The 26239-nt window shown below is 37.6% G+C and overlaps 1 protein-coding gene and 2 long non-coding RNA genes across 3 annotated transcripts in view; all 3 read right to left on the bottom strand.

The window, feature by feature from the left end:
* LOC311602285 overlaps window positions 1-17220 on the bottom strand; it is a 29670-nt gene extending 12450 nt beyond the window's left edge. Inside the window, exons 1-2 of the long non-coding RNA XR_014780716.1 lie at window positions 17106-17220; window positions 16639-16716 (exon numbers count right to left, since the gene is read on the bottom strand). This is a non-coding gene — a long non-coding RNA (uncharacterized lncRNA). The remainder of the gene's footprint in view (window positions 1-16638; window positions 16717-17105) is intronic.
* A 12-nt stretch (window positions 17221-17232) lies between these two features.
* LOC311602284 lies at window positions 17233-18703 on the bottom strand. Its single transcript, XR_014780715.1, has 3 exons — window positions 18616-18703; window positions 17897-18035; window positions 17233-17270 (listed from the first exon to the last, which is right to left on the bottom strand). It is a non-coding gene; the product is annotated as an uncharacterized lncRNA (long non-coding RNA).
* A 1949-nt stretch (window positions 18704-20652) lies between these two features.
* The window catches only part of LOC311602283 (sex comb on midleg-like protein 2), a 72398-nt gene continuing 66811 nt past the window's right edge, over window positions 20653-26239 (bottom strand). The window contains exon 16 of the mRNA XM_084790156.1: window positions 20653-22843. Within this exon, the coding sequence (XP_084646282.1) occupies window positions 22830-22843 (14 nt within the window). The 3' untranslated portion in view covers window positions 20653-22829. The remainder of the gene's footprint in view (window positions 22844-26239) is intronic.

A 26239-nucleotide genomic window follows, 5' to 3' on the forward strand; every position in this document is an offset into this window, starting at 1 on the left:
TGAAAAATAAAATCATTCATATTACATCTCAATTGCTATCCTATCCCATGCATCCTCCCATTCCTCCCTCCTGCTTTCACCCCATTCCTCTTCCCTATGACTGTGACTGAGGGGGACCTCCTCCCCTGAATATGATGCTATGGTATCAAGTCTCTTCTTGGTAGTCTGCTATCCTCCCTCTGAGTGCCATCGGGCCTCCCCATCAAGGGGACATGGCCAAATATGGGGCACCAGAGTTTGTGTGAAAGTCAATCCCCATTCTCTACTTAACTGTGAAGAATATCCTGTTCCTTGGCTAGATCTGGGTAGGGATTTGATGATGACTAAATGTATTGTCCTCGGTTGGTGCCATAGTTTGAGCAGAACCCCTGGGCCCAGATCCGCCCATCCTAGTGTTCTTCTTGTAGGTTTCTAGGACCCTCTGGATCCTTCTATTTCCCCAACTCCTCTATTTCTCTCACCTAGAGTCCCAATAGGATGTCCTCACCTTATCCCACTTTCCTGGTAAGTGAAGACTTTCATGGGACATGCTCCTTGGGCCAGTACAAAATATATATATAAAGAACTCAAGAAATTAAACACCACCAAACCAAATAATCCAATTGAGAAATGGGGCTTATAATTAAACAGAAAATTCTCAACAGAGGAATATCAAAAGGCTGAGAAACACTTAAAGAAATGCTCAACCTCCTTAGTCATCAGGGAAATGCAAATCAAAACAACTCTGAGATTCCATCTTACACCCATCAGAATGGCTAAGATCAAAAATTCAGGTGACACCACATGCTGGCAAGGATGTGGAGAGAGAGAAACACTCCTTCATTGCTGGTGGGAATGCAAACTAGTACAGCCACTTTGGAAATCTATCTGGCACTATCTCAGAAAACTGGGAATAAGGCTTCCTCAAGACCCAGCTATTCCACTCCTTGGAATATACCCAGAAGATGCTCCAGCACACAACAAGAAAATTTGCTCAACCCTGTTTATAGCAGCCTTATTCATAATAGCCAGAACATGGAAACAGCCTAAGTGTCCCTCAGTAGAAGAATGGATAAAGAAAACTGTGGTACATTTTCACTATGGAATACTACTCAGCTATTAAAAACAAGGAATTCCCAAAATTTGTGGACAAATGGATTGAACTAGAAATGATCATGAGTGAGTTAACCCAGAAGCAGAAAGACTCAAATGGTATATACTCACTTATATCTGCATACTAGCCCAAGGGGGCATGTCCCATGAAAGTCTTCACTTACCAGGAAAGTGGGACAGAGGGGAGGACATCCTATTAGGACTCTAAGTGAGAGAAGCATGGGAGAATGGGGAAATAGAAGGATCCAGAGGGTCCTAGAAACTTACAAGTAGAACATTATGATGGTCGGATCTGGGACCAGGGGTCCTGCGCAAACTATGGCATCAGCCAAGGACAATACTTGCAGTAAACTTCAAATCCCTACCCAGATCTAGCCAATGGACAGGACATTCTCCACAGTTGAGTGGAGAGTGGGGTCTGACTTTCACACGAGCTCTGGTGCCCCATATTTGACCACATCCCCTTGATGGGGAGGCCTGGTGGCACTCAAAGGAAGGATAGCAGGCTACCAAGAAGAGACTTGATACCCTATGAGCATATACAGGGGGAGGAAGTCCCCCTCAGTCACAGTCATAGGGGAGGGGAGTAAGGGGAAAATGGGAGGGAGGGAGGAATGGGAGGATACAAGGGATTGGATAATAATTGAGAAGTAATATGAAGAAATTAATAAAATATATTTTAAAAAATACCTATGGCCTAAGAAATATATTTTGTTGGTCAAGATAAGGACCAAGATTAAAAAGAGAAACAAACATACAAGCTGCCTACGTAGGTACGAGATACCTACTATATACATAAACCCTAAGAGAAAATGAGAATCTATCTCATGTTTATTTAAAACTTAATGCCTCTTTCTTCTGTTCAGGGCAACCTGCTTGTTTCTAAACCGAGAAACATTTTCTCATAAAACAGGTTGCAGCCTACCTTATACATCAAGCACCACAGAGCCTAAAAAAAAAAAAAGACATTTAGAACTATACAATCTTACTTAGATTCCAATATAATTGTATGTTCACTGTTAATGGTGATGTTATATTTTGTCTTTAAAAAAGGTCAAAATGAAACAGACCTGAATAAAAGAGAGACTGCTAACTTAAGAAAGTCTATGTTTACATGAATTCAAAGTACAAAACAAGCAGTTAACTTATATTGCTAATCTCACTACATGGGAATAGCTCTGAGACTGAGACATGTGCATCCTGTACACCTTATACATTCATAGTTTTAAGACTGTATAATGCTTGTGAGAAATTATGTTTTCAGAATAAAAGAACTGGACACTGACGCTGGATCAGACCTGACAGGATTCATTCCTCCAGCATGCTGAGATGCTGACATCTTGCATCCTTCATGTTCCAGCCCCAAGTGCTTTGGTTGCTGTGCCTCATCAGAGAAGGATAGCTTCAAAGAAGGCTCCTAATCCAACTTGGTCCAGCATTTCAGACTGTCCCACACAGGACTAATATTGAGTCTGGAATTTCTCAATATTTAGAGACTAGACCACGAATACTGTTCCCAGCTTGTTTACCCATTTTTTTAAAAAAAGTTTGGGCCCTCTACAGGTATTCTCTGCCCCAAATCAGCTTGAAGAAACTTTAAGAGAAAGACGCCTGGTTCCCTTAAGGGGGGTTGGGTAGGTTTTTTGGTTGCTTTCTTAGGCTATAGATATATATTGTCATTAAGAGGTATGGAGATATGGGTTATAAAGAAAGAAAGGGGAGTATAGAGATATGTAGGGATGATAGGACAAAAAGTAGATTATTGAATCACTTCTCAACTTAAGGCCTTAATTGTCACTCACAGATAGGGTTAATTTTGGTTTGTTAATATAGAATTTTGTATATTGATGCAAAGTAGGTTTAATTTTGATACATTGAAATGGAATTTAGATCTGGTATTGTTCTTCACACATTATATTTCTACTCTAGTATGAGGTATTGTACATATACTGCTCAATTAGGCCCTGCTTCTAAATTGACCACAACATATTGACACCCAGCTAGATTCAAGTATCCACACCCTTTAAAATCACACTTTGTCATTGTTTGGTGGAGGGATTAGCTTCCAGAGTTATAACCCAAGCTTAGAATCTATTTCCGGCTGATGGGAAACAAACTGAGCAGACTTAGCCAAGCAGAGCTGACTGCTTCTGATCTGCCATACCCACCTGGGAAACACAAGCCATTTCTGAAACATTAGCTATTGGAAAGGCAGAAGGGAGAAACAGTTCCTTAGCAATGGTGTCCACCCCCAAACCTTTTGAGGTTCAAAAGGCAGGAATGCTAGCTTAACACATGTGCATCCATGGGCTAGAGCATTTTGCAGGCGCTGTTCCCAGCTGCCTGCCAGCTCAACTCTCACTGAGTAGCAATGGCTGCGGACACATAGTAGGTTGGAGAGGCAGAACTGGGAGGGTGGCAGTTTTCTAGACTCAGCTGGGAAATGGAACTAATTACCTAGATTTAAAAAAATAATAGAAACTGCTATGGTCCCTCTTCAGGGTACATGGCAAAGGGCTCTTGGATCTTTTGAGACTTTGTTTTGGTTGTTGTTGTTATGAATTTGTGTGCAATGTGCTTAATGGTGATCCCAATTTTCCATACCTTTTCTAAGATAGTCCAGGGAGAACGCTAAGAGATGGGAGGCTAAGTTACCAGCAACAAGAAGGGAGGAAGGAACAGGACTCTTCCTGACAGAGTTGCTAGTGGCTGAAATTCAAAGCTCCTTATCTGCGAGATGTTTGTCAGCTCTTCTGGAATGGGTCCAACTATACCATGTAGCCATGACTAAATTCCAAGGAATGATGGACAGAGCCTTGCTTGTTGAAGCACGAATTGGCACAACTGACACAAGACTTAGAATACTCTTGTTTCCTTGCTTGAATTTGCTCGATAGTTTTGAAGATTTTAACTGAAAGTCAGAGGAACTCTTCGAGCAGGGTGGTGGCGGCACAGGCTCTTAATCCCAACACAATGAAGACAAAGACAGGTGGGTCTCTGTAAATTCTAGACCAGCCTGGTCTACGCAGTAAGTCAGCAGATGAAGCCTAGTGATAAGAGAAGCTACTCACAAAGACAGTGTAGGATTCAAAATGACTACTTTTTCTTAAAATTACAGTGTAAGTTCTTTTTTCTTAATAATGGATTATATGTCTTTATTGATGTAAAAGATGGATACACATCAATCTTAGGTTTATGTTAGGAGAAATGATGTCACACTACTCTAAAAGGGCCAGCCAATCTCCTTGAAAGTGAGACTTCCATATGCGAACTCATGCCAAAGGGCAGTTTGGGCTGAGAGATATGTTCTTTTCGTCACTGTAAGGACCCAAGGTTGGGCGGGAGACAACCATGCAGGCTGCGTGCCTCCCAAGTCAGAAAAAACTTTTTAATGCTGAGTTGAGGTGTTACACTGCTCTGGCAGCTGGCTTATCCTTCTAATCATGAGACATTTTCAAGGGGGACAGCTGGGAGTCATGCCTGATACAAAGAGACACAGTGGATTTACAGGTGACAAAGTACATGCCAAACTAGTTAGGTCCGCAAAACTACAATTTATATATTTAAAGGCCAGAAGTGTCCATCCCACATGGAGATAAGGGGTGAGATAAAAATAGCTACAACAAATGAAAAAACCCATGTATAAGATGCCTAGGGTAAGCTTAAACTCTAAAATTAGTTGGACGTTTATATAAAGTTTATTTAAAACATAATGCTTTTTCTATCGCCCAAGGCAACCTGCCTGTCTCTAAAATGGGAAGTGTTCTCTCAGGAGACAGGTAGGGGCTCAGCCTATACATCAAGTGCCATAGCCTAGAGAAGGACATTTAGATCTATACAATCATGTTTTGATTTCAATTAGATAGTGATTATTTGTTCTTTGGCAATGGTAATATTATAATCACCTGTGAGAAGGGTTAAAAATAAAAATTATCTATATAATAATGTTCTGCTTTCGTAAAGAGCAGAAAACCATCTTTACTTGTTCTGTGCATCCTGAACACATCATACATTTATAATTTAAGTAACTTCAAAAGGTTACTACAGTTCAAACTTGTTTCCTAAATCACTAAGAGTTTGGAGTAAATTGGAGCTAAGATAAAAAAAAATTGGACATGGGGCTGGAGAGATGGCTCAGAGGTTAAGAGCACTGTCTGCTCTTCCAGAGCTCCTGAGTTCATTTCCCAGCAACCACGTGGTGCCTAACAACCATCTATGCTAGGATCTGATGCCCTCTTCTGGCATGTACATGTATATGCAGATAGAGCACTCATATGCATAAAATAAATAAATATATCTTTTAATAAATTGAACATGGCAGTGGTATCCCATACCTTTAATCTCAGCAGAGACAGGCATATCTCTATAGATTAGTAGTTCTAAATTCTAGGGTTACAATAAACAGGATGGTGATAGTTCACACCTTTAATCCCAGCACTTGGGAGGCACACACGTTTGATCCCAACACCTGAGAGGTAGATGCAGACACATAAGAATTACAAGTAGCCCACGTTGCATAGCCTCACAGACTGCATCAATTGCTGTTTCCTTAAGAATCTGCATATAGAACAACTTAAAACTGCCAAGTCAAGATGGTCCATCCTCACAGACTCTTCCAGTCAGGACTTCATTTAAGCCTGCGTTTTCACGCACCTGGAAACTGGACAGCAAATGTTACAGCTAGCTTTCTTAAGACTTGACTGTTGTCCCAATTTCTTAGGCTCCTAAAAGGAAGCTATATCCCAAATCAGCAGGTGGAGTGGGTGGTTTTTGGTTGTTCAATGGGTAATGGATGTTGTAGTCATTTTAAGGATGGTTGATTGCAAACTGTTAATGGTCCTAGTCAGGAAAAAGACCAAGATATAAAAAATTAGAATTAGGGGTTTCTTTTTCTTTTTTCTATCCGTTCTTATGTAGGGGGATAAGTGTTAAAAAGAAAAAGGGGGCATACAAATAATATTTAAAATGGTAGATTACTGAATCTACTCCTATAGATATTTATATATTGATACAAAATTAAGGTTATATTTTGGTTACAGAATGCTATGTATCAGCTTTTTTTTAAGGTATTGTACCTATTTAATTCTTTAAAATCATGTGTACATTTCTAGTCTTTTCGAAAGCTACTATCACAAACTGTTTAGGATAATTGACAAACACAATCTAATAGTCAATCAGACTTATGGTTTTGTTAGGTACCACTTTAGTTAATCAAGGTATTTTCTAAGGTAATCAATCAATATATAGATAGAAACAAGCAATTCAGATATACTAGTAATAGGTAGATGGTCTTAAAAAAAAACCTCAGAGAGCTACAAAATATGGCATTTAAAGGTGTTTTATTAATTTTAGAATTTCTCAAAAATTTATTATTTACTTTTATTTTATATACAAGTGCTGTAAACCTGCATGGCAGAAGAGGGCACCACATCACATTAATAGATTGTTGTGAGCAACCATGTGGTTGCTGGAAATTGAACTCAGGACCTCTGGAAGAGCAGTCTTAACTGCTGAGCCATCTCTCCAGGCCCCAATTTTAGAATTTTTTGACAATGAGATATATCAGCTCCTGGTAGCACTCCCTTTTTGACTTCTAAGAAGATGATGAGCATCAAAAAAAAATCTCCTTTAGAAGATGGCTACCAAGAGCCACCCTGTTAAGGAGCTCACTAGGCATGTGGGCTGTCTAGTATTTGCAAGGTCACGTACCATGATGCACCTCCAAACTGCTTCCAGCCTCTGACATGCTGTCAGGAGCCATTGGTTTGGGGAAGTCCAGTAGGCATGAGAGATCTCTGGAGGTGATCCAGTATTTGCAAGTTCTGTATCATGATGTACCCCAGAATTGCTTCCAACCTCTGACTACCCTGTCAATCGTGCTTTGCTGCATCTCTCTAAAATCTGTCATTAGAACTAGGCATGGTGGCACATGCCTTTTGTCCCAGCACCCAGGAAGGCAGAGGCAGGTGGATCACTGTGAGTCTAAGGACAGCCTGATCTACAAAGTGAATCCTGGACAGCCATGATTACACAGAGAAACCCTGTCTTGAAAAAACAAAAGGTAAAAACATCTGGCATTGGTGTGAACTGTTACTTTCTGGGTACTGACCAGCTCTCATTGAGCTAACTTCCTACAGGATTTGTTGAAGATGTACTGTTTATTATTCAGATGAATTAATCCCTGATTATGAATTTCCTGATTTGATTAAAATAGTTTTAAAAGTTAAAGTCAGTTTATGGCTGTAATAAATACCGTTGTGGACCTCCAGATGCCTCACTAAGGATAGCCTTGCCTTGTAGCAGATTTGTGGCTTCACGAATCCTGCTATTTCACCATAAATATAGGCAAATTTGTTTAAACTTTGCATGAACCCAAGATACAATGAAGCTACCTAGAGATGTCTGAATTTACTCTGTAACTTAGAATGAGAGACAGATAAAATTATTGTCCTGAACTCATTATGAACTAAGAGACAGCTGGATAATATATAGTTAGGTCAGTCCTAATTGATAAGTGTATATTCTTGTAACTTTTAGGCCTTGTCACTCTGAACTCACTGTGAACTTATGTAATGGATACTTAGATAAGAAATGTTTAGATTTATAACATGTAACCTGTTGTACTATAAAGTAATACCCTTTTCTCAGAAGTATAAGTATGGTCATCTACAATGAACTGTGCTGAAATTAGGAAGCTTAACTGCAGTCAAAGTTAAGATGCCCGACTTCATCCACCCTTTTCTTTTGAATATATGTACTGAAATTGGGGAAACTTAACTTCAGTTGAATTTAAGATGCCTAATTTCACCTACCTTTTCTCTTGAATGAATGTGTGCGTGGTTTATTTTCTGTCTCTTTCTTATTTCTTATTTCCCTGTAGATTCCCAAATAAGTTAGCAGACTCAGGGCCATCAACCTTCTATGGCTAATGAGCCTAAGTTTACATTAGCATACTGGAGATCTCTGTAAGGAGGCCAATCTACAGATCAAAGAGCCTTCTTTTACGACCCCGCCCCCACCCCCTCACCCCACCCTCGACCCCGTGCAGTCTCGAGCCAGAAGCAGCTTTTACAGCCTCAGCCATAGGAAAGTTGTGGTCAGTTTAAGTTCTCTTCCTGGGCGGCAGTATTGCCAGCCCCTAGAGAAGAAACCCTGGGCTCCCTTTCCTCCTTTTCTTTCAATCATGATCAGTTGCCTGAGCCATGAGCTCTGGCCACCCAAGAGATGAAGCGAACTGAAAGGGTACCTGCATCCAGCCCCAGAGACCCTACCCTGGACCTCTTCAGAGCCACAGCCGGGCATTAACAGATGGCCTCATATGTGGCAAGCTAGAAAGAAAACAGAATACTGGACAAGTGGATGCAGAAAAGTTGACTGCCGGGCTTTGCAAGGACAAGTTAAGCAACTCATTTATATTATCTGCTTCACAGAAAAATCTGCTAGGCATTCTCAGCCAGAAGGATGAAGATGATGCTCCAACATCATAGAGATAAATTTGGTGACTGTCCAAGCAGACAGCAAAATCTACCATTTCTACAGTTTTGGAAGCTGCTTCCAACTGCACTTCTTGTTTATTTAGATACTATTTATCCTTCTCAGGTCTCTGATAACTTTGCAGACCAATTTTACAACAGAAACCAAGTACAAGTTATAAAAGAGGAGTTATTAAAAACATTTTAGAGTCTAAAAAGATGTTTTAAAACTGGCAACTAAAATATATTTTAATATTGGTAAATGCAAGTTATAAAAATAAAAAATATAAAATCTTCAGAGATGATAAATGATTTAAGGTGCTGTTTTATTAAGCCTGTACAAAGCTTTAAGATTAATTAAATTTTAAATTGTTTTCCAAGCCAATTTGTCTCATTTTATAAACTTAAAGATTCTTATAAGCTTCAAAAGGAATATGACTTGGATGTACTTGCCACAAGTCAAATGGACTCTAGATAAGTACATCTACCTGTTATTAAAAATGGAAATTCTTCCTGGTCTTGGGATACTTCACCTTCCCCAATTACTAGAAAAAGTTAATTATGTCACCAGTCTATATTTGTCTCAGCAGATTTTGACTTGGCTGACAAACTATCTAGCGATCACCTGTGGACTACAAGCTGCTGAGCTCTGGACCTCCTGAGAGCTGACTGATGTAAACCAGTCCAGCCGATGTGATTGCTCCCTGTCTTTCAACTGGATCAACTGTTCAGATGTGCCATTGCGAAGCCTTTCAGCCTTCCTTAGTCCTGATAACAAGGTGTTCATGTTAGTGGGAAGTAGTTGCAGAACAGAACTCATCATCAAAGGGCAGAAATGCCATGTCAAAAGGAATTCCCTGGCATAAGGGACAAACAGATTCCTATAATGCCAACTGATGTACCACCCTCCTCATGAATCCGATGGGACCCCTTAATTCTGTTCTTCCTGGTTATTGATTATTCCCATTGCATGATTACATGTACCACTCTAGCAACACTAGGTGTATGTGATGGAAAGGAAAAACATTTGAAAGAGACAGCAACTGGTAAATGTGACAAAGCAGTAATGATCTGAGTAGCTAACCCCCCAAAAGTGAACTGTCATTACTCTTGTCAACCCTGTTCAGGTCCTATGCATATTTAGTCTTCTTGAATTCCTTCAGGCTCTAATTAACCTCTCTCATTCATACAATCCCACCGAACTAGCAATAATTGTGTTCACAGACAAGAACCAAATCAGGACTTTATAAACTGCAGAGTATCTTAGATGTATAGAATATATTTAGTTATGAATAACTACATCAATGTATTTCCTGGCCTGAATGTATATATAAAACAACTTATTTTTCTATAGCTCATCAACAAAAGCTTTATCTCAGCAAGTTTAGGTTATGATATGTGCCAAAAAAGTATCTTTCATACAGTTCATTGAGCTAGACCAACTGTATATGAAATATCAGGTAAAAAAAACTACATGAAGGAAAAATTTAAGAAAAAGATTAACTGAACTCTTCCTGAAAAGTGTTAGAAATAAAGGAATATGCAAGATATTTCCCATGTCTAAATGAGGGAGAAAGTGAAGACGGCTGAAGAAGGGGTAACCTCTTCTTGGGGAATGGCTTCATGGCTAAATCTCAAGTGAGAACACTGATTTTCTCCAGGCAGTCTGAACACTAGTTACCTTCTGGCAAGATTCTTTTAAGCATGTTATTCATTGTTAATGGAGCTTTGAAAAGAATAAAGTGCATTACAAATGACAATTTACACTGTGTACTTAAGCCATACTGGTCTCTATTTAGCAGGTCTAACAGACCTGACCTATATCTCACCTAACCACCAATCTATAAAACAGACTGGCTGATAGCAATGGAACCTTTGTGTTTTCACTAAAAGTTAACTCACCTTCATGCTATTTTTAACCCTCCCATGTTCTTTGAGTCAGAGTCTCACTCTGTAGCCCAGAATGTCCTGAAACCTACTTTGTAGCTCAAGCTAGCCTGTAACTTTCAGTGATCCTCCTGCCTCAGCCTCTCCGATGCTGGGATTACAAACTTGAACCTTGTCTCCAAGCTTTACTTCACACTTCTGTTCCCTTAAATTGAGCTATATAGGTAACACCCAAGTCAGCTGCATTTCTTCCCTAAAACTTTCAAGTCTTCTTAAAATAATCGCTGCATGTTTTTCAATTTAGTAGTATGAAAACCAACTGAAAGGGAGTTTTACCTTTTTGGTAAAAATTATGTTGGACGCTTTGGCAAGATTGAACAAAGATGATGAATCACTTTTAAAATGTGGCTGTCAAATTAGATATGGGTTAGATAATATTAAAAAAATGAAACCGTAAAAACATCATTCTATACTAGATGGTTTATTCAATTATCTAATATTTTTTTCAGGTTTACGAATTAAAACTATATCTACCACTGCAACAGGATACATTATAGACATAGTTGACATAATAAAGGTGTCATAGGGCTTTGGTCAGCTGAAAATGGTCTTGGATCTACATAAACATATTGGTGAAAAACCATGCTTTAGGGGGCTGAGAGACATGGTTCAGCAGTTAGGAGCATATACTGCTATTAGAGAAGACCTGAGTTCAATTCCCAGAACCCAAGTCAGATAGTTCACAACCACCTGTAATTCTAGCCTCAGAGGATGAAATATCTGTTTCCCTCCAAGGGTACCTGGAGTTGCATGCACATGTGCGAGCGCACACACACATACACGCACACACACACAGACACACACAGACACACACACATGCACTTACACAGAGACAGACAGAAGTGCACACATTTTCTCTCTTCCTCTTCTCTCTCTCCCCCTACCCCTCTACACACACACACACACACACACACACACACACACACACACACACACAGTCACATAAGTAAAATTAAAAAATGCTTATAGCAATATAATTATACATGTATTCCTAGTTACACAGAAAATAGCCAACCTTAAAGATTAACTTAGCCAGGTGTGGGATTACACATCTGGAATCTATGCTCTTAGAAGACTTGCCTTTGTATGTCACAAGACAAGATTGTCATTCTTTCTTTCTAAAAAATCTGATTATTAAGCCAGGCATGGTGGCTCATGCCTTTAATCCCAGCACTTGGGAGGCAGAGGAGGCAGACTGATGTGAGTTCAAGGCCACCCTGGTCTACAAAGCAAGTCCAAGACAACAAAGGCTACACAGAGGAATCCTGTCTTGAAAAAAAATCCAATTATTGACTACAATCCATCAAATGAACAGGATTCTCACAGGAAACATTCTACCTCCTTAGTGCTCATCTCTTCAAGTCTACACACAAAAGCTCTCAACTGATCCTGGACTGTAACTGCTTTTAAGCTCAACCCACTTTTGGAAATCAAATCAGTTATATAAAATAAAATTAATTATTATTTTCTTCATTTGATATAATTCTCAAAACTAATTGATCTGAAGATGGAACCTCAGAGATATCCACTCATCTAAATGTATAGGTCCTGGAGTTCAATGCCCATCATGTAAGCAAGAGAAGGAGCACAACAAAAGGATCTCAATAAATCACTGCAAATATACAAGTTACAATGACAACAAGCATTTGGAATGTTAAGTTTTTCTAAATGATCTGTGAAGATGCTAAGTAGTTTAAAGAAAAATAAAATGTTTCAAGTTGACTTCCACATTAATAACGCTACAACGAATCACCACATTCATACTACTTTACATATAAAATAATTTCTCATGAAACTCAGGCATTCAGAGAAGTCAGAAGATGACATTAATTAGAAAACAAATCCCAGTAAGTTCTGCCCAAAGCACAGATTGTGGGTTAGGGATATAGTGAAGTTATCTGCAACACTTGCTAAGAATGAGGATGGTGCTTTACCAGTAGGGAAGAATTTGGAGGACAAAGTTGAGAGAAAAGAAGACAAACACAAGGGTGGAGAGATGGCTCGGCAATTAGGAGAAATTGCTGCTTTTGCAAAAGATATGGATTTGGTTTCCAGTCTGTAGATCAGGTAGCTGAAAGCATTCTGTAACTCTAGTTTCTGGGATCTGGTTCCCTCTTCTGGCCTCTTTGGGTACTGCACACATGTAGTACAAGTACAGACAAACTGACAGGCACAGAGGCACACACCAATGTATGTTTTTAAAAATGAATAAATGAAAATATATATGAGTCATAATATGATATCAAGAAGAAGCAAAACTGAGAGATGGGCACATGACCAAAATCCACAGCAAAGTGAACAAAGGTGACATGCATCATTGCTTCCTGGAAGGATCCCAAGGCCCAAGGGAATGATGGACCACAAGGTGGAGCCTGAGATTCCAAATCACTATGAAGGTTGAGCTGATTTAGAGTGTGAGAAGAGCTACAGATATGTTCAGGATATAGTACACTTTGAATTTATTACAGCCTACGGTTCCCAGGTGTTCCACTTGTATTATAAAAGGGAAATCTTGAGTGGTGTCAGGAATACACTCAGGACACCCAGTTCCTAAATACAGTCTAACTTGTCAGGTAAAAATGATACCACCACAAAAATTGTCAAAGGCCAATTAGGACAACTATGGCTAAAGGCCATATTTTTAGAAAATTGGTAAACTACCACGGTGAAAACAAATTGTGATACACAAAAATTCACCTCGTTGGGAAATCATTTGTGGTGAGGCTCAATGAGCTAGACTGTCTTTGAGGAAGGAAGTTGGAAGTATGCTAAACAGGGAGTACTACAAATACAAATCTCAAAGGCCTTTTCTGGTATATTAAAGAGGGTGGAGGAGGGATAAAATGAAATCACAACTAAATTCCTTTGAAGACAGTACCATTTATGAGTTAGTAACTGAAATAACTAAATACAGACTGCAGTGTCCTTCTTGTACATGGAGGAATGTAACAATTGCTCTGAGAGGATGTAGTAAGACAGAAAAGAGGGCACAGTAGGAATCAGAGTTGTAATGGTTTTCAGGTATATGCAAAGAGTAACAAATGTGGGAAAACTGAAATACATGTATCTCTCTGTCTGAAAGTCAAGTATGAGTTAACTGGATAACTACACAGAGAACAGTGGTAATTGAGAAGCCACCTAGTGTTGTATATGGAAGAATTTACCAGTGGTGAGATGACCCAGTGTGCTTAGGTGGTGATGAAGGTCTTCCCACTCTGATGATTGCTCCTTCTGGCTTGCAAGACTAAATACCTGTTGATTTTAGCAACGGGGGGCAAACTGATCACATTGTCATTCTTACCTGCATTCCTTTTCTTCTCTGTGATGTCTTCTACATGACTCCTGAGAATATTTGCTGAAAACGAAATGCTTTGAGCTTTGTATCATTTCACCTCTATTACTTGAAGCGTGCTTCCTTTATACCAATTTCCCTTCTTATACACAAATTTACACTTCACTTACAGTAACCTACAATGTGTATTAACTATATCTACAGTGTTGCACACCGTTACTACAATCTGAGACTAGGATTTTTCATTCAGCCTATGCTGAAATTCTGGGTCAATTAAATAATAACTTCTCATTCCTTTTTCAATACTCCCTGCTAACTTCAATTTCCCCCCTGAGTTTCATGTAAGTGATACAGTATTTGTTCTTGTGCTCGGTTTTATATAATTCATGTGGCAGTATATATCAGAATTGGATTCCCTTTAAAGTCTAACACACACATGCACACACATATGTACTTAGATTCATGCTTCATTCGCTGTTCTGGTGTCAGAGATTCATTCTTACCTTTTGACTGTTAGAAATAATTATATCCTAAGCATTGCTATATTGACACTGCTTTTTCACATTTTGAGACTTGCTATATAATACAGACATTGTTTTACACTGTAGCTAAACTTTAAATTTCCACTAGCAATATATAAGGGCTCTGACTTCTGCATATCCTCACTTTAATTATATCCTAGCATTACTATACTGACAGCGCTTTTTCAAGTTTTGAGACTTGATAGATAATACAGTCATTGTTTTACACAGTACCTAAACTTTAAATTCCCACTAGCAATAAATAAGGGATCTGATTTCTGCAAATTCTCACTTTATTTCTTTAAAAATAAAATGATTAATATTAATATCAACTAATTTTGAATAAGTCCCTAGGTGGAGAAAAACACCCCATACAATTCTAGCACCATGGAGGCTAGAAGCATTGTGAGTTCAAGGTCAGTTGAAGTTAAACAAGCGAGACAGAAAACATGAAAGTACATGGAGATACAGTTTAGGGATAGATCATTTTGGGCTTGACCCTGAGCATTCTTGAGAACAGTATCCTAAATGTTTATTGTCCACGTGAAATTACGAAAGCCAAAGGAATTAGAAGGAAGAAAGTCTGTCTGTCTGCCATGTATTCGGATGGTGGGCATTTATGTACGAATATATTCTGTCCTAGATTGTCTCACATTGTGTCCATCTCAGGGGACTTCATGTCACAGCTTCAGCCTGGAGAATGAGCCCCGGAGATTTCAATATATTTCATTTACAATGCAAACTCCAAGTACAATCTCTTTTATAGTTTGATAAAAACTGAGATTTACTCTTAAGCACACTACTAATCGTCTCAAACTGCTTTTCAAGACTAACACACTTGAGAAGATAAGTGAAGTCCCAGGCTTAGGTGTTAATTGCTGTGATTATTTAACTTTATTATATTCTTACAATCTGAAGATTACAAAATAGTATTATAAACACCTGAGGGCCATTCAACTGGACAGAGCATCTCCATACAAACACGATCTTCATTTGCAAGATGATCAAGTTTAAGTAAGAATCTAGTTGGATCAGAAATGACATAGATGATGTAATCTTTTACTCATTTGTATTCTTGCCTAAAGCACATTTGGTATTCTAAAGAGAAAATGTACATTCTTGTCCTGGTGAATGTTTGTTGACATTTAGAATAAATAGCTAATAGGTGTATAAGTGATTCTCATAGCTGACATGCATTATTTCACTATATAAAGTAATAACATGCTGCACTATTTTCCTTTGAAAGTTCCATTAATAAAAAATAAAGCCTCAATGTAAGAATTGATGTATGTCTCTAAACAGCTGAATTGATGGCTCTGAATTAAGAAAATTAATTAGAAACATTGCATAGGATAAAGAGCGTCCCTGCATGGGAGCCAATCTATGGAGTTTCTTATCACTTGACTAATAAGAGATAATGGTGATAACAAAAGTATATACATGCTTTTAATGGAGTAAACATCTACATATAGTTTTTTTATTAGCTTTGTGGCAGTGCAAAGTACCATATTGAATTTAAAAAGTTACACACACACACACACACACACACACACCACTATAGGGCAGAAGTTTTTCAAATGCAGTCAGATGTACAATTCTCTAAGCAGAACATCATATTGTTTATGATTGCATTCCTTCCATAATGGTACTGGTCAGTTTTTCTTAATACCTTAATCTTTGTTTCTTTCCAAATTTAAACTGTTCTATACTCTGCTTATGTTATTCTAAATCCATAGGTGAATCAAAAGTATGACCTGCTTTTTCTTTATAAAGGGAAAATAAAAAAGGTTTTGTCATAGAAGTATTAAAAGTTTGTTGTCCAATGAAAGATGGAAAAGGTATGAATATGGGTAAGTGGAATTTGGGGAGGATCTGGGAGGAGTTCTGGGAAGGGAAAAGATACTCAGAATATATTGTATAAAATCTATTTTCATTAAAAAGAATAAAATTTAAATAATAAATAATCTTATAAGTAAAAAATTACATATGTATTCTCACCGATAAAGAATACTGTATAAATATGCTAAAGTATTTGTGTGAATAATGTATAAAAACCCCCAAATTAAAAAAATCTGGACACAAAGATCTTGGAAATAGACATGTCAGAATTAAATTTCTAATGATTAAGCTTAGCAAAAATATAGAAAATTGTAAAATAGATATAAAGCTTACCCACTTCTACCCAATTCTCTCCCATAGAATAAACATCTCCTGTACAAAATTATTTAATCTATCCAACAGTTAAAAATATCAGACTATTTTGTGTACACTTATAAACTTGCTTTTCCCCATTTAGTATAACTAAATACAATACCAAGGGCACGGGCAGAAAGGAACACAATTCATATGGTTCTTCCTTCTCTAGTAGTAGCAGGTGATCATGGACAAAACACTGTAAAATCAGACATACGAAACAATTGAGAAGGAGAAGAGACTTTAAGTGTATCTTTAAATTCTTTTTGAGGAAAAATTTGCATGTTTTTGTAATAGAGGTAAAGTTATTGGTATTTTCCTCATTGAGGTTTAATTGTTTGGTTCTAGATATAAAGAGTAATCCAAATAAATAGTTTTCCTCTGATGGCTACATGAAACACACTTGTAAAAATAGTAATAACGAATAACCAGTTTGAAGAACGCTAATAGAAACATATTAAATTGTATTTGAAGAGTAAGAGTATACTGTCAATACAACTGTACAATTTTGATAAATTTTTTTTATAAAAACCTATGAAATAAAAACTGGTAAGAAAACTACTTTTAAATTAAAATGTTTCAGTATACCTGAGACTTATCTCTAAACTAAATCTGCATATTTTCAATTATATTTGCTTCTTTAAGTTTTTAAATATATTAACATAGTTTTAATTCTGGTCCTAGTTTCAGCCCCATGTACTTCATCATCAGCCGGTCACTCTTGAGTAGAAGCAGGGCTTTTCCATCAATTTCCTACAGACAGAAGAAGAACAATATAGTAAGAATTCTTCCACAGCTCATCAAGTTATTTATATGTAAGAATGTATATGACAAAATGTTGTCCATTGGAGATATAAATTTATATTCTCTGGATATGTTTTTATGAAATTTGGTTTTTACAATGGGGCCTCATTGGATAATTTTTAAATTAAAAGGTTTAACCCAGTACTTTTAATAATGCCCTAAAAATCAAATTATGACTTTACTGTGTAGTGAACAAAACACTGCTACATATCCATGACAAATGGTTAAACGACTGTGAGTAGTAGAAATGAATTTACTGTTATTAACTTCCTGAGACAGGAAAGGAGTATGCCAGTATCCATGCAAAGTGTAAATGGCTATAATCACTTTCATCTTCTTGAGGAAAGCTAATCAGCACTCTGAAGCTACTTAAGTGCTGAAACAAATTCTGACTTACTTAAAACCAATATTTACAGGGCTGGGACTGGAAAGGATTGCTCAGTCAATTAAACCACTTGCCTTGAAAACATTTAGACCAGAGTTGGATCTCCAGAATCCATGTAAAGATGCTGGATATGGTGGCATACACTTTATTGAGAGCACAGGAGAGGTGACAGTCCCTGGGATACACTCACCAGTCTGTGTAACCTAACTGTTGAGCCTCCAGATCGCAGCGAGAGACCTTGTCTCAAAGAAGACTAGATAGCCTTCCTGAAGATGGCACTTGAGATTTTTGTCCTCTTGTCCTCAAGATATATACACGTGTATCTGCACCTGTACACACATGTGCACACACACACACACACACACACACATAAAATAGTGTACATGAGACATTAAATCAGTAGCTTTATGTTAGAAAATACTGTAAACATATTACTTAACAGTCACGAGGAATCCTTTTGAAATAATTTATTATTGTAATTATACAATTTATGTTATAGAAGCCCATTATTTGGTATTCAAATCTTAATGGAATTGCTGGTTTTACTGGGTATCACTAGAAGGCTACCCTGGTCTTTGCTGTAGAACAACCCCTCCTACTCGTGGTCCTAGAGTAGAACAGGGAGCAGGGCTGGGGAGGACTCTTGTATTTGTCATCACAGGAAGGAGTGGAGTGCTCTACATGAGTGTGGCAATCCTGTAATACCACTTCTTGAAAACCTAAAGCTGCTTAGTGAAATAGATACTTAGGTATCCATCTAAGAACAGACAATTAACCTACCTTTAAGGCCTGAATGTTGGGCAAAGTAACCTTTCTTACAAATGAAAAATAATAAGTTGATTGGGTTTCCTACCATCCATACAACTCAGTATCAGGGCAGCAGGAAAACCAGACCAAAAGATACATTACATGTTGCCTGAAGAGGTCGGCGAGGGGGGCCTGATATGTGAGGATCTCTATGTTTCAAAAACTGTATCACTTCATCCACAGACCAGGTTGAAGGGTCCTTAGAGAAGCCTTCTTTCAGGACATCGGGTTAGGTACAGCTATATAACTTGAAGCTTCAATGGGAGGGAAAAAAAACCCAAATCATCCTTTGCCAGATCATAATCCTGAAAGAAAAGATGTTAGGTAGAAAGCAATGCTTTCACTCTTGGAACATCTCTGAAGTACTTAAGGACTTGAGATCTCAGTTGTAAAATCTCATGAGAGCCTAAAGGAAGATGATCTGATGCTGCATAAGAGTATGTCAGTGCAGCTGACACGAGGAGCAGAAACAGCTTTGCTTCATAAGGTACCTTGAAGCTTTAATGATCATGAAACAAGTGTAGCAATCCAAGGCCTCTTAGGTCACAAGCAATACAGGAAACGGTACTACTTAGATCAAATTAGGATAATCTGAGCTAACTCCAGACTGTCGTCTTTGAACAGATCCAAGAAATTTTCACAAATTGCTCTTTTATTATATTTTCTTCTAAGTTGATTTTATTTTGTTAAGTATGATGGAACTCTCTCGAGTTTACATGTTTATAATTCCTTCTATTTGTTAAATTTTAACCAAAGGTATTTCAGTAACTCCATTATGTCTGAGATGGAGATTAGTTTTTTAAAAAAATATTCTCCTCAATAATTCAGTATGAATATTTTTAGTGTCACTTTTACACTTTAGATTATCACCTCAGTGGCTTAAATATTATTCTCAATTAAAAAAAAACAAAATTATTTCCTACTAAGTTAGCTTGCAAAGTAGCTTTAGTATTTTTATTTGCTCCATCTTTCATGCTTCACTGAATTGCAATACATGTTTAATAAAAAGGAAATGAGACAAAACACAACTAAAGTTTTAGAGGTGCTGTTCACTAAGTTGTATAGAAATTTCTTTGTATTCAAACACTCATTAACTCATGGAGAATGTTCAACTTCCTTCAGTTGGTGTGTGATGATAACTAAAAAAGGTTTTGAACTTTGCTGAACTTTGCTAGGAAGATCTGTTTATATTTCTGGGTATGAATTAGTAAAAGGTATATCTTTTCTTTGCTATTGTCTGGGTCATGACAAATTTATGGGTACTTTAAGTATTTACCTCCCAAAGCATATAAAAGACAGACAATTAAAATTATAGGTTTTCTATTGGTAGCTATAATTTTTCATTTCTTCTCAAAACCACAACTGTAAAGTGAAATGCATTCTCTACTAAACATGTCATAAAAATAAATCAAATTTTGACAGACTTCATCAATTCAGGTAAAACTGGTGATAATGTAGCAGCTGGCAGTATCTAACTTTCTGACACTGAAACATGATGTCATTAAAAATCTGTTGGTCCACATTCTCAGCTATCCTGGGACAGTTGTGACCCATAAGCCACAAGCTGGACAAGTCTACTGACAATGCTGTACCATTTGGGAATTAGGGCAATTAGAGCAGTTCTCTTTAACTCACCAATGGCACAAACACTAAAATAATTACAAGGTTAATCATCTTTCCAAACAACCAAGGTTCTAAAGAGGTTTCTGTCATCAGAATCTGGTACAGTTATGTCTTGCACGACATGCAACTACATATAAACTATATGTAAAGGTATGATGTCTAGCATAAAACTAATTTTAAATTAAAATAAGACTATAATATCTTCTGTTTCTAATCTATTACTGAAATAAAATTGGGGTTTTATATTCAAAATAATCAGAGGTGGCTGGAAACACTGTATGATTATTATTCAATATATGAAACAAACGAATCATGAGAAAAGTCAAGGTCCAGTCATACTTTTTCCTGGCTCTATAGATTGACATATCAAAAAATATATCTGAAATAAAGTGACTTTATTTCTCCTGTTACTGGAATTCCTTCATAATGTAAAAGTCAGCAAATTTTTTGTTATATAACAAGTCGTCTTATTCAATATTTATTTTAAAAAAGAAGCTGGTCTTTTCTTTTGTTTAAAGAAAAAGGACTTTTTATTTTTGTTTTGATTTACGTATATATTTATTTTATTACACACATATATGATAAAATACAAAAAGCATAGTCAGTCAATTTAAAAATTTTTAAATAATGGGGGAGGATACAATAGGAGTTGCATATCAGTGGAAAATTCAATATATACTAAAAGTTATAGGACCTGAAAGAAAATAATTACAACTCTAGATATCTTTGAAATAAAATGGTTGTATCTTCTCTAGAGTTACAGGTAGCCAGTGTCTGGATGCAAGGTTTGGCGCAGCTACCTTTTGTCATCAACAAATGACTTCTGAATTTTTTTCACTAAAAATGTTTACCAGCACCAATTCTTCAAGGAAGTTTTAAAATAATATTAAGTATGCAGCCATATAAAAATGTGCTTGGCACATAATGTCACATAATGATGATAAAAGTACTGATAAGCAATGTCATTACTATTTGTCTTTCCATTCCCAGGATTGCCAGTAGTATTGCTCATACATTTGAAAGTCAGATAACTAGCATTAGAAACAATCTTTTAAATCCTTTTACTAAGGAAGGATTTTTCACAAGTTGACATTTAGTGAACATACTTAGAACTCATTGAATCGGTATCAATCTTTAGATCTTTGTTAAACAGTATCTCTTTAAAAACAGAAACAACCGCTACAGAAGGTGGGGGAATAGAAAGGATGACATCAAATGTGCCACAGATGTATATAGTGAGGTTGGGTCATAGAAAGCATCCATGATATAAAAAACAATGGGGTCACTTGTTTTCTACATCTTTCACTCATCAACCCAATCTAGAGAAAATGGATAGAACTCGTATTCCTTTACTCTCCTGCACTCTTAACCCTTAAAGGGGCAAGTTGTTGCAGCAGGAAAGGCTATGTGAACTTTTTACAGAAATAAGATGCCACCTTTTCTTGGTACACCTAAAGGAATGGTAAGAGGGTGTGGTGAATAGAGAAATGATGTGGTTACAGAAATAGGATGCCAGAGCCACACATAAGCTGCTACTTGGAAAGGTCTCCACGGATATGCTAGCACATCAGAAGTAAGGAGAAGGAACGTGTCCTTCTTGGCTTTAGAGTCATGAAAGGTTTTAGACTTCTTGCAGGACCTCAGGAAATGTTTAAAACTGCTTGAGAACTACTACAGTCTGAGAAGCTTCGATCAAATATGGTTGGTGATGCAGACTCTCAGAGTTGATCCTGTGATACCATGAAGGTAGGAACAGCCATGCATGATTGTTCCTGGCAATGATGTGAAAGTGATCTCTCTGATTTTGGAATTTTAAGAGGTATTCAGGGAGTGTTGTTGGACATGTAATCTTTAAAGAAAAAGATAAACACACTGCTGAGAAACACTGCCTTTGAATATACCTTCACTTTTCTTCTGCCATGGGAATTTAATGTAGTTGAGGTATTTGACACAATCTCAGAAACACTCTTGAAAACTTAAGTATGTACCAGACACAAAGAATAACACGCTGATGAATTCTCAGAAGTTTCAGTAAAACTTCTCATTTCTGACATGGCATGTCCCTCAGGATACATCACTACAGGGGGAAAAAGAGACTATCTTTATCAGCTTAAATACTATTTACTAGAATGCTGTTTTAGTACTTTTCCATTGCCATGACAAAACAAAATGGCCAATGCAAAAGAAAGCAATTAATTTGGGAGCTCACAGTTCCACAGGGTTAGAGTCCATGGCCATCAAGGTGGGGAGCATGGCAATAGGTTGGCAGGTATGGTGCTGGATCAGTAGCTGAGTAGTTACATATAATCCATGAGCATGAATCAGGCAGGCAGGCAGGCAGGCAGAGAAAGAGAGTGGAGGGTGAGTGGGTGAGAGAGTGTTCACACACTAACCAGGAATGTTGTTGGCTTTTAAAGCCTCAACTCCCACCCTCAGTGACACATCTTCTTTAACAAGGTCATACCTCTAACTCCTTCTCAAACAGTTCAAGCAACTGGGGACAAAACAGTCAACGTTACGAGTCTATGGGTGCCATTCTCATTCTACCACATTCCACTCTGTGGTTCCTATAGGCTTGTAGACATATCATAATGCAAAATGTATTTAGTTCAACTCCAAAACTTTCCGTAGTCTTTTAATATCAAGATTGTTTAAATGTCCAAAGTCTCTTCTAAGATTTGAGGTGATTTTTTTTAACTGAAAGCCCCTGTAAAATCAAAAGGAAATTGCACATGGTTAACATGCAATGATACAGAATACAAATTATCATTCCAAGTGAGTTTAATAGGGGCATAGCAATGGAATACTGGACTAAAGATGGAAACCTAGAAGGGCAACCTCCAAATCCTGCAGTTCTGTGTCAATGGCCAAGGGCTTACAGTTTTCTTGATTGCAACACATTTCTCTCTTGAACTTTTTCCCCTCACTTTAGGTATCCTACAGCTCTGTTATCTCCAACATCCTGGAGTCACCAAAACAATCCAGGCTTCACTTTCACAGCTTCATGCAATGGCCTCTCTGGGCCTACATACAGAGACTTCCCTGATACACTCCTAACTTCAGCAGATTTTTAATGGTGTAGAAAGAATCCACATTCCCTTAACTCTTGTATCCTTCTTGAATCAAAGCCAGACCAGCAGGCCAAAGCTGCCAAGTTGTTGCCTGCTTGGGAAGGAACCCAGCCCCCTTCTTGAATTAAACATACATATGCTTTGATTTGTTGTAGCTCTTGAGGAATATATAATAATTTAGGGTTTTTACAAGGGAAATTGAGAGGAAATACTGGTCTAAGTGTAGAGGGGGAGTTAGAATGGAATGTGTGAGGTGGGGCTTGATCAAAATACATCATATACATGTATGAAATTCTTAATTCAGAGAAATACATTATTTCCAACAACAGTTCACTTAATTCATGCTATACTGAATGACAGGCTTCTAACACATAGTACATGGCCAGCTCTTTATCACACATAGTAATGGACACTAACCTAAAAATCCACATTGATTCGAGGCCATATCTGTGTTTCTTATGACAATTTGAGTATATCTTTCCATTCATGCCATCCAAGTTGTAAATTTCTAAAAAACATCTTTCTTAGGACCATAATTCTCCAGAACCATTTCTCATGACCAGACTTGCTTTCTCACATTTGTTTACACTTTTATTGGAGAAAGCAGATAATGTTGTCTATTTCTAATTCTCCTAGTTTCTGACAATACAAAGCAGAATGTATAGGGCTATTCTAAAGTGATCTTTTAATCCAAAGAGAAAATGACAGCTGTACATCGCTGAAATGACTGCAGCACTCAAGTGACCAAAGTAATAACTTAACTGTCAAACATCGGTGAATTTAACTTCATACTCTCAATACCATTACACCAACAGCATACACAGATAGTTATTGTGGGACTTTCTTACTCAATTCTGGTGAGTGTGAATGCCATTTACACTTAGAGGGTCTTCCAGCCTTTCCGGGAAGCATAGATGAGACAGGAGCAAAAGGGAGAAACTCGTTTGAGACTTCAATTTTCCTTCAGATCCTCACTTATTGTTTTAAGATTTAAAAAGGTACATGTTATAGTTACTATAGTCAGCAATTTTTGTATTGTCTGTATGAACCATTTGTTTCAAAGTAATTTGCATACTTATAATTTACCACCAGTGTCTACCATTTGATTATCATAACAGGTTAACTATATCCTATTAGGTATTTCTATTAAAGTAATATACTAAAGACTTGGAACAGAGAGATGGCTCAGTGGCTAAGAGCCCTTATTGCTCTATCAGAACACTGGAGACCAGATCTCACCACCCACATCAATCAGCTTAAAATGTCTATAAGTTCCAAGAGATCTGATGCCCCTGTCTAGGCTCATTAGGCACTTTCACACAAATACATACATACAGTCTTGAATTAGTGTGTATGTGTTTTCAATAATTTAGAACAATTTAGAGAAGGATATGCCTAAATTTCCTTTATCCTGTGGACACATACACACACCAGGCAAGCACTCTACCACTGAGCTATATCCCCAGTTGATTTACTTTCTATTTCGATACAGGCTTTCACTAAGCTGCCCAAGCTAGACTTGAACTCAATCAACACTGTCTCATGTAGGCCTTGACTGCCTCATCCTCTCCAGTGGTTCAGATTACAGGTCTGTGCCAACTAACTTGGCTGTACACTATTTCCTCACAACTCAAAAAATGGCCACTTTGCAGAGAGACAAATTGAGAATAGGGAGGATCAGAATGTTTTCCATAAAGTATAATGCTAATGAACAGCAAGTATCAGATTAAAGTTTAGGTCTGCCAGACTTCATGCACTTTTACTATACAGGCTACAGGGTCAGCATCAGAACCCAGGTGTGGTAAATTCCAATACCTTATAATTACCATAATTTCATGCAAAGGCTTCTATATCATAAATTTATTTCAAAGGGATTCACTTGGCAGCTACACCAGCAGGGAGAAAGCAGAAAGGGATCCCCATTAGGAGATAACTTTACAAAACCAGAGAAGATGCCACTATGGTTCCGCATGGAATGCGGGTCATGGCAAGGAAATGGGTGAAGAAGGAATAGACAGAAGAGACTTCAGTGAGCAGACCCAATAAGCTTTATGAGTAAAAAATGAAAATAATGAGGAGGGCTACAAAATGAGGAACTGGAAATGATATCCAAGTTTTCTACCCTCCTGGAACACAAATTTGAACCACTGGACTGAGAATAAGTCTGTCATGGTACTCTACAGTTCCAGAATTGGCAGCATTTGGCCAGGTAAAAAAGCAGCATATATAAATTTCTTCTAGAACCAGAATATGGTTACCTGTCATAGTCATATGAAAGAACAACAAATTTTTCTTCCAAAACATTGGCCAAAAAGCTCAGATAGCTTCCTTTCTCCTCTGTCTCTGTCTCTTTCTGTCCGTCTCTGTCTCTGTCTGTCTCTGTCTCTGTCTCTGTCTGTCTCTGTCTCTGTCTCTGTCTCTGTCTCTGTCTCTGTCTCTGTCTCTGTCTCTGTCTCTGTCTCTGTCTCTCTCTCTCTCTCTCTCTCTCTCTCTCTCTCTCTCTCTCTCTCTCTCTGGTTTTTTGAGACAGGGTATCTCTGTGTAGCCCTGGCTGACCTGGACTCACTTGGTAGACCAGGCTGGGCTTGAACTCAGAGAGATCCACCTGCCTCTGCCTCCTGCATGTTGGGATTAAAGGTGTGCACTAGGCCAGCTTTCTTACCGTAGAGATTAGAAACAAGAATATCACTGTTGATTCTATAGGACGACATTACACTCATCTTTTTACTCAGTCATCAATTCAAGAGTCTTATGGAAGACCATAGATAATTTTGAGAAAACTATTTTTATAGTCTATGGGTTCATTAGTCTTTGTTAATTTCTTTAGATTAAGGTCAGTATTGTTAAGGCCATGCCTCAACCTAACAGAAAATGTGTAACTATGAATTAGTCACAAGGAAGCAAAACATAATACATTGGCTTTGATTCTCAAGCTCACTAAGGACACAGTAAGAAATTACTTTCTCACTTTGAGTGAAGAGGGTACATTTATATACCATATATTTTTTTCCTTAGTCCAGTGTGACTAAATG

Source organism: Acomys minous (genome assembly GCF_964271855.1).
Source record: "Acomys minous genome assembly, chromosome: 7".
Lineage (NCBI taxonomy): Eukaryota > Metazoa > Chordata > Mammalia > Rodentia > Muridae > Acomys > Acomys minous.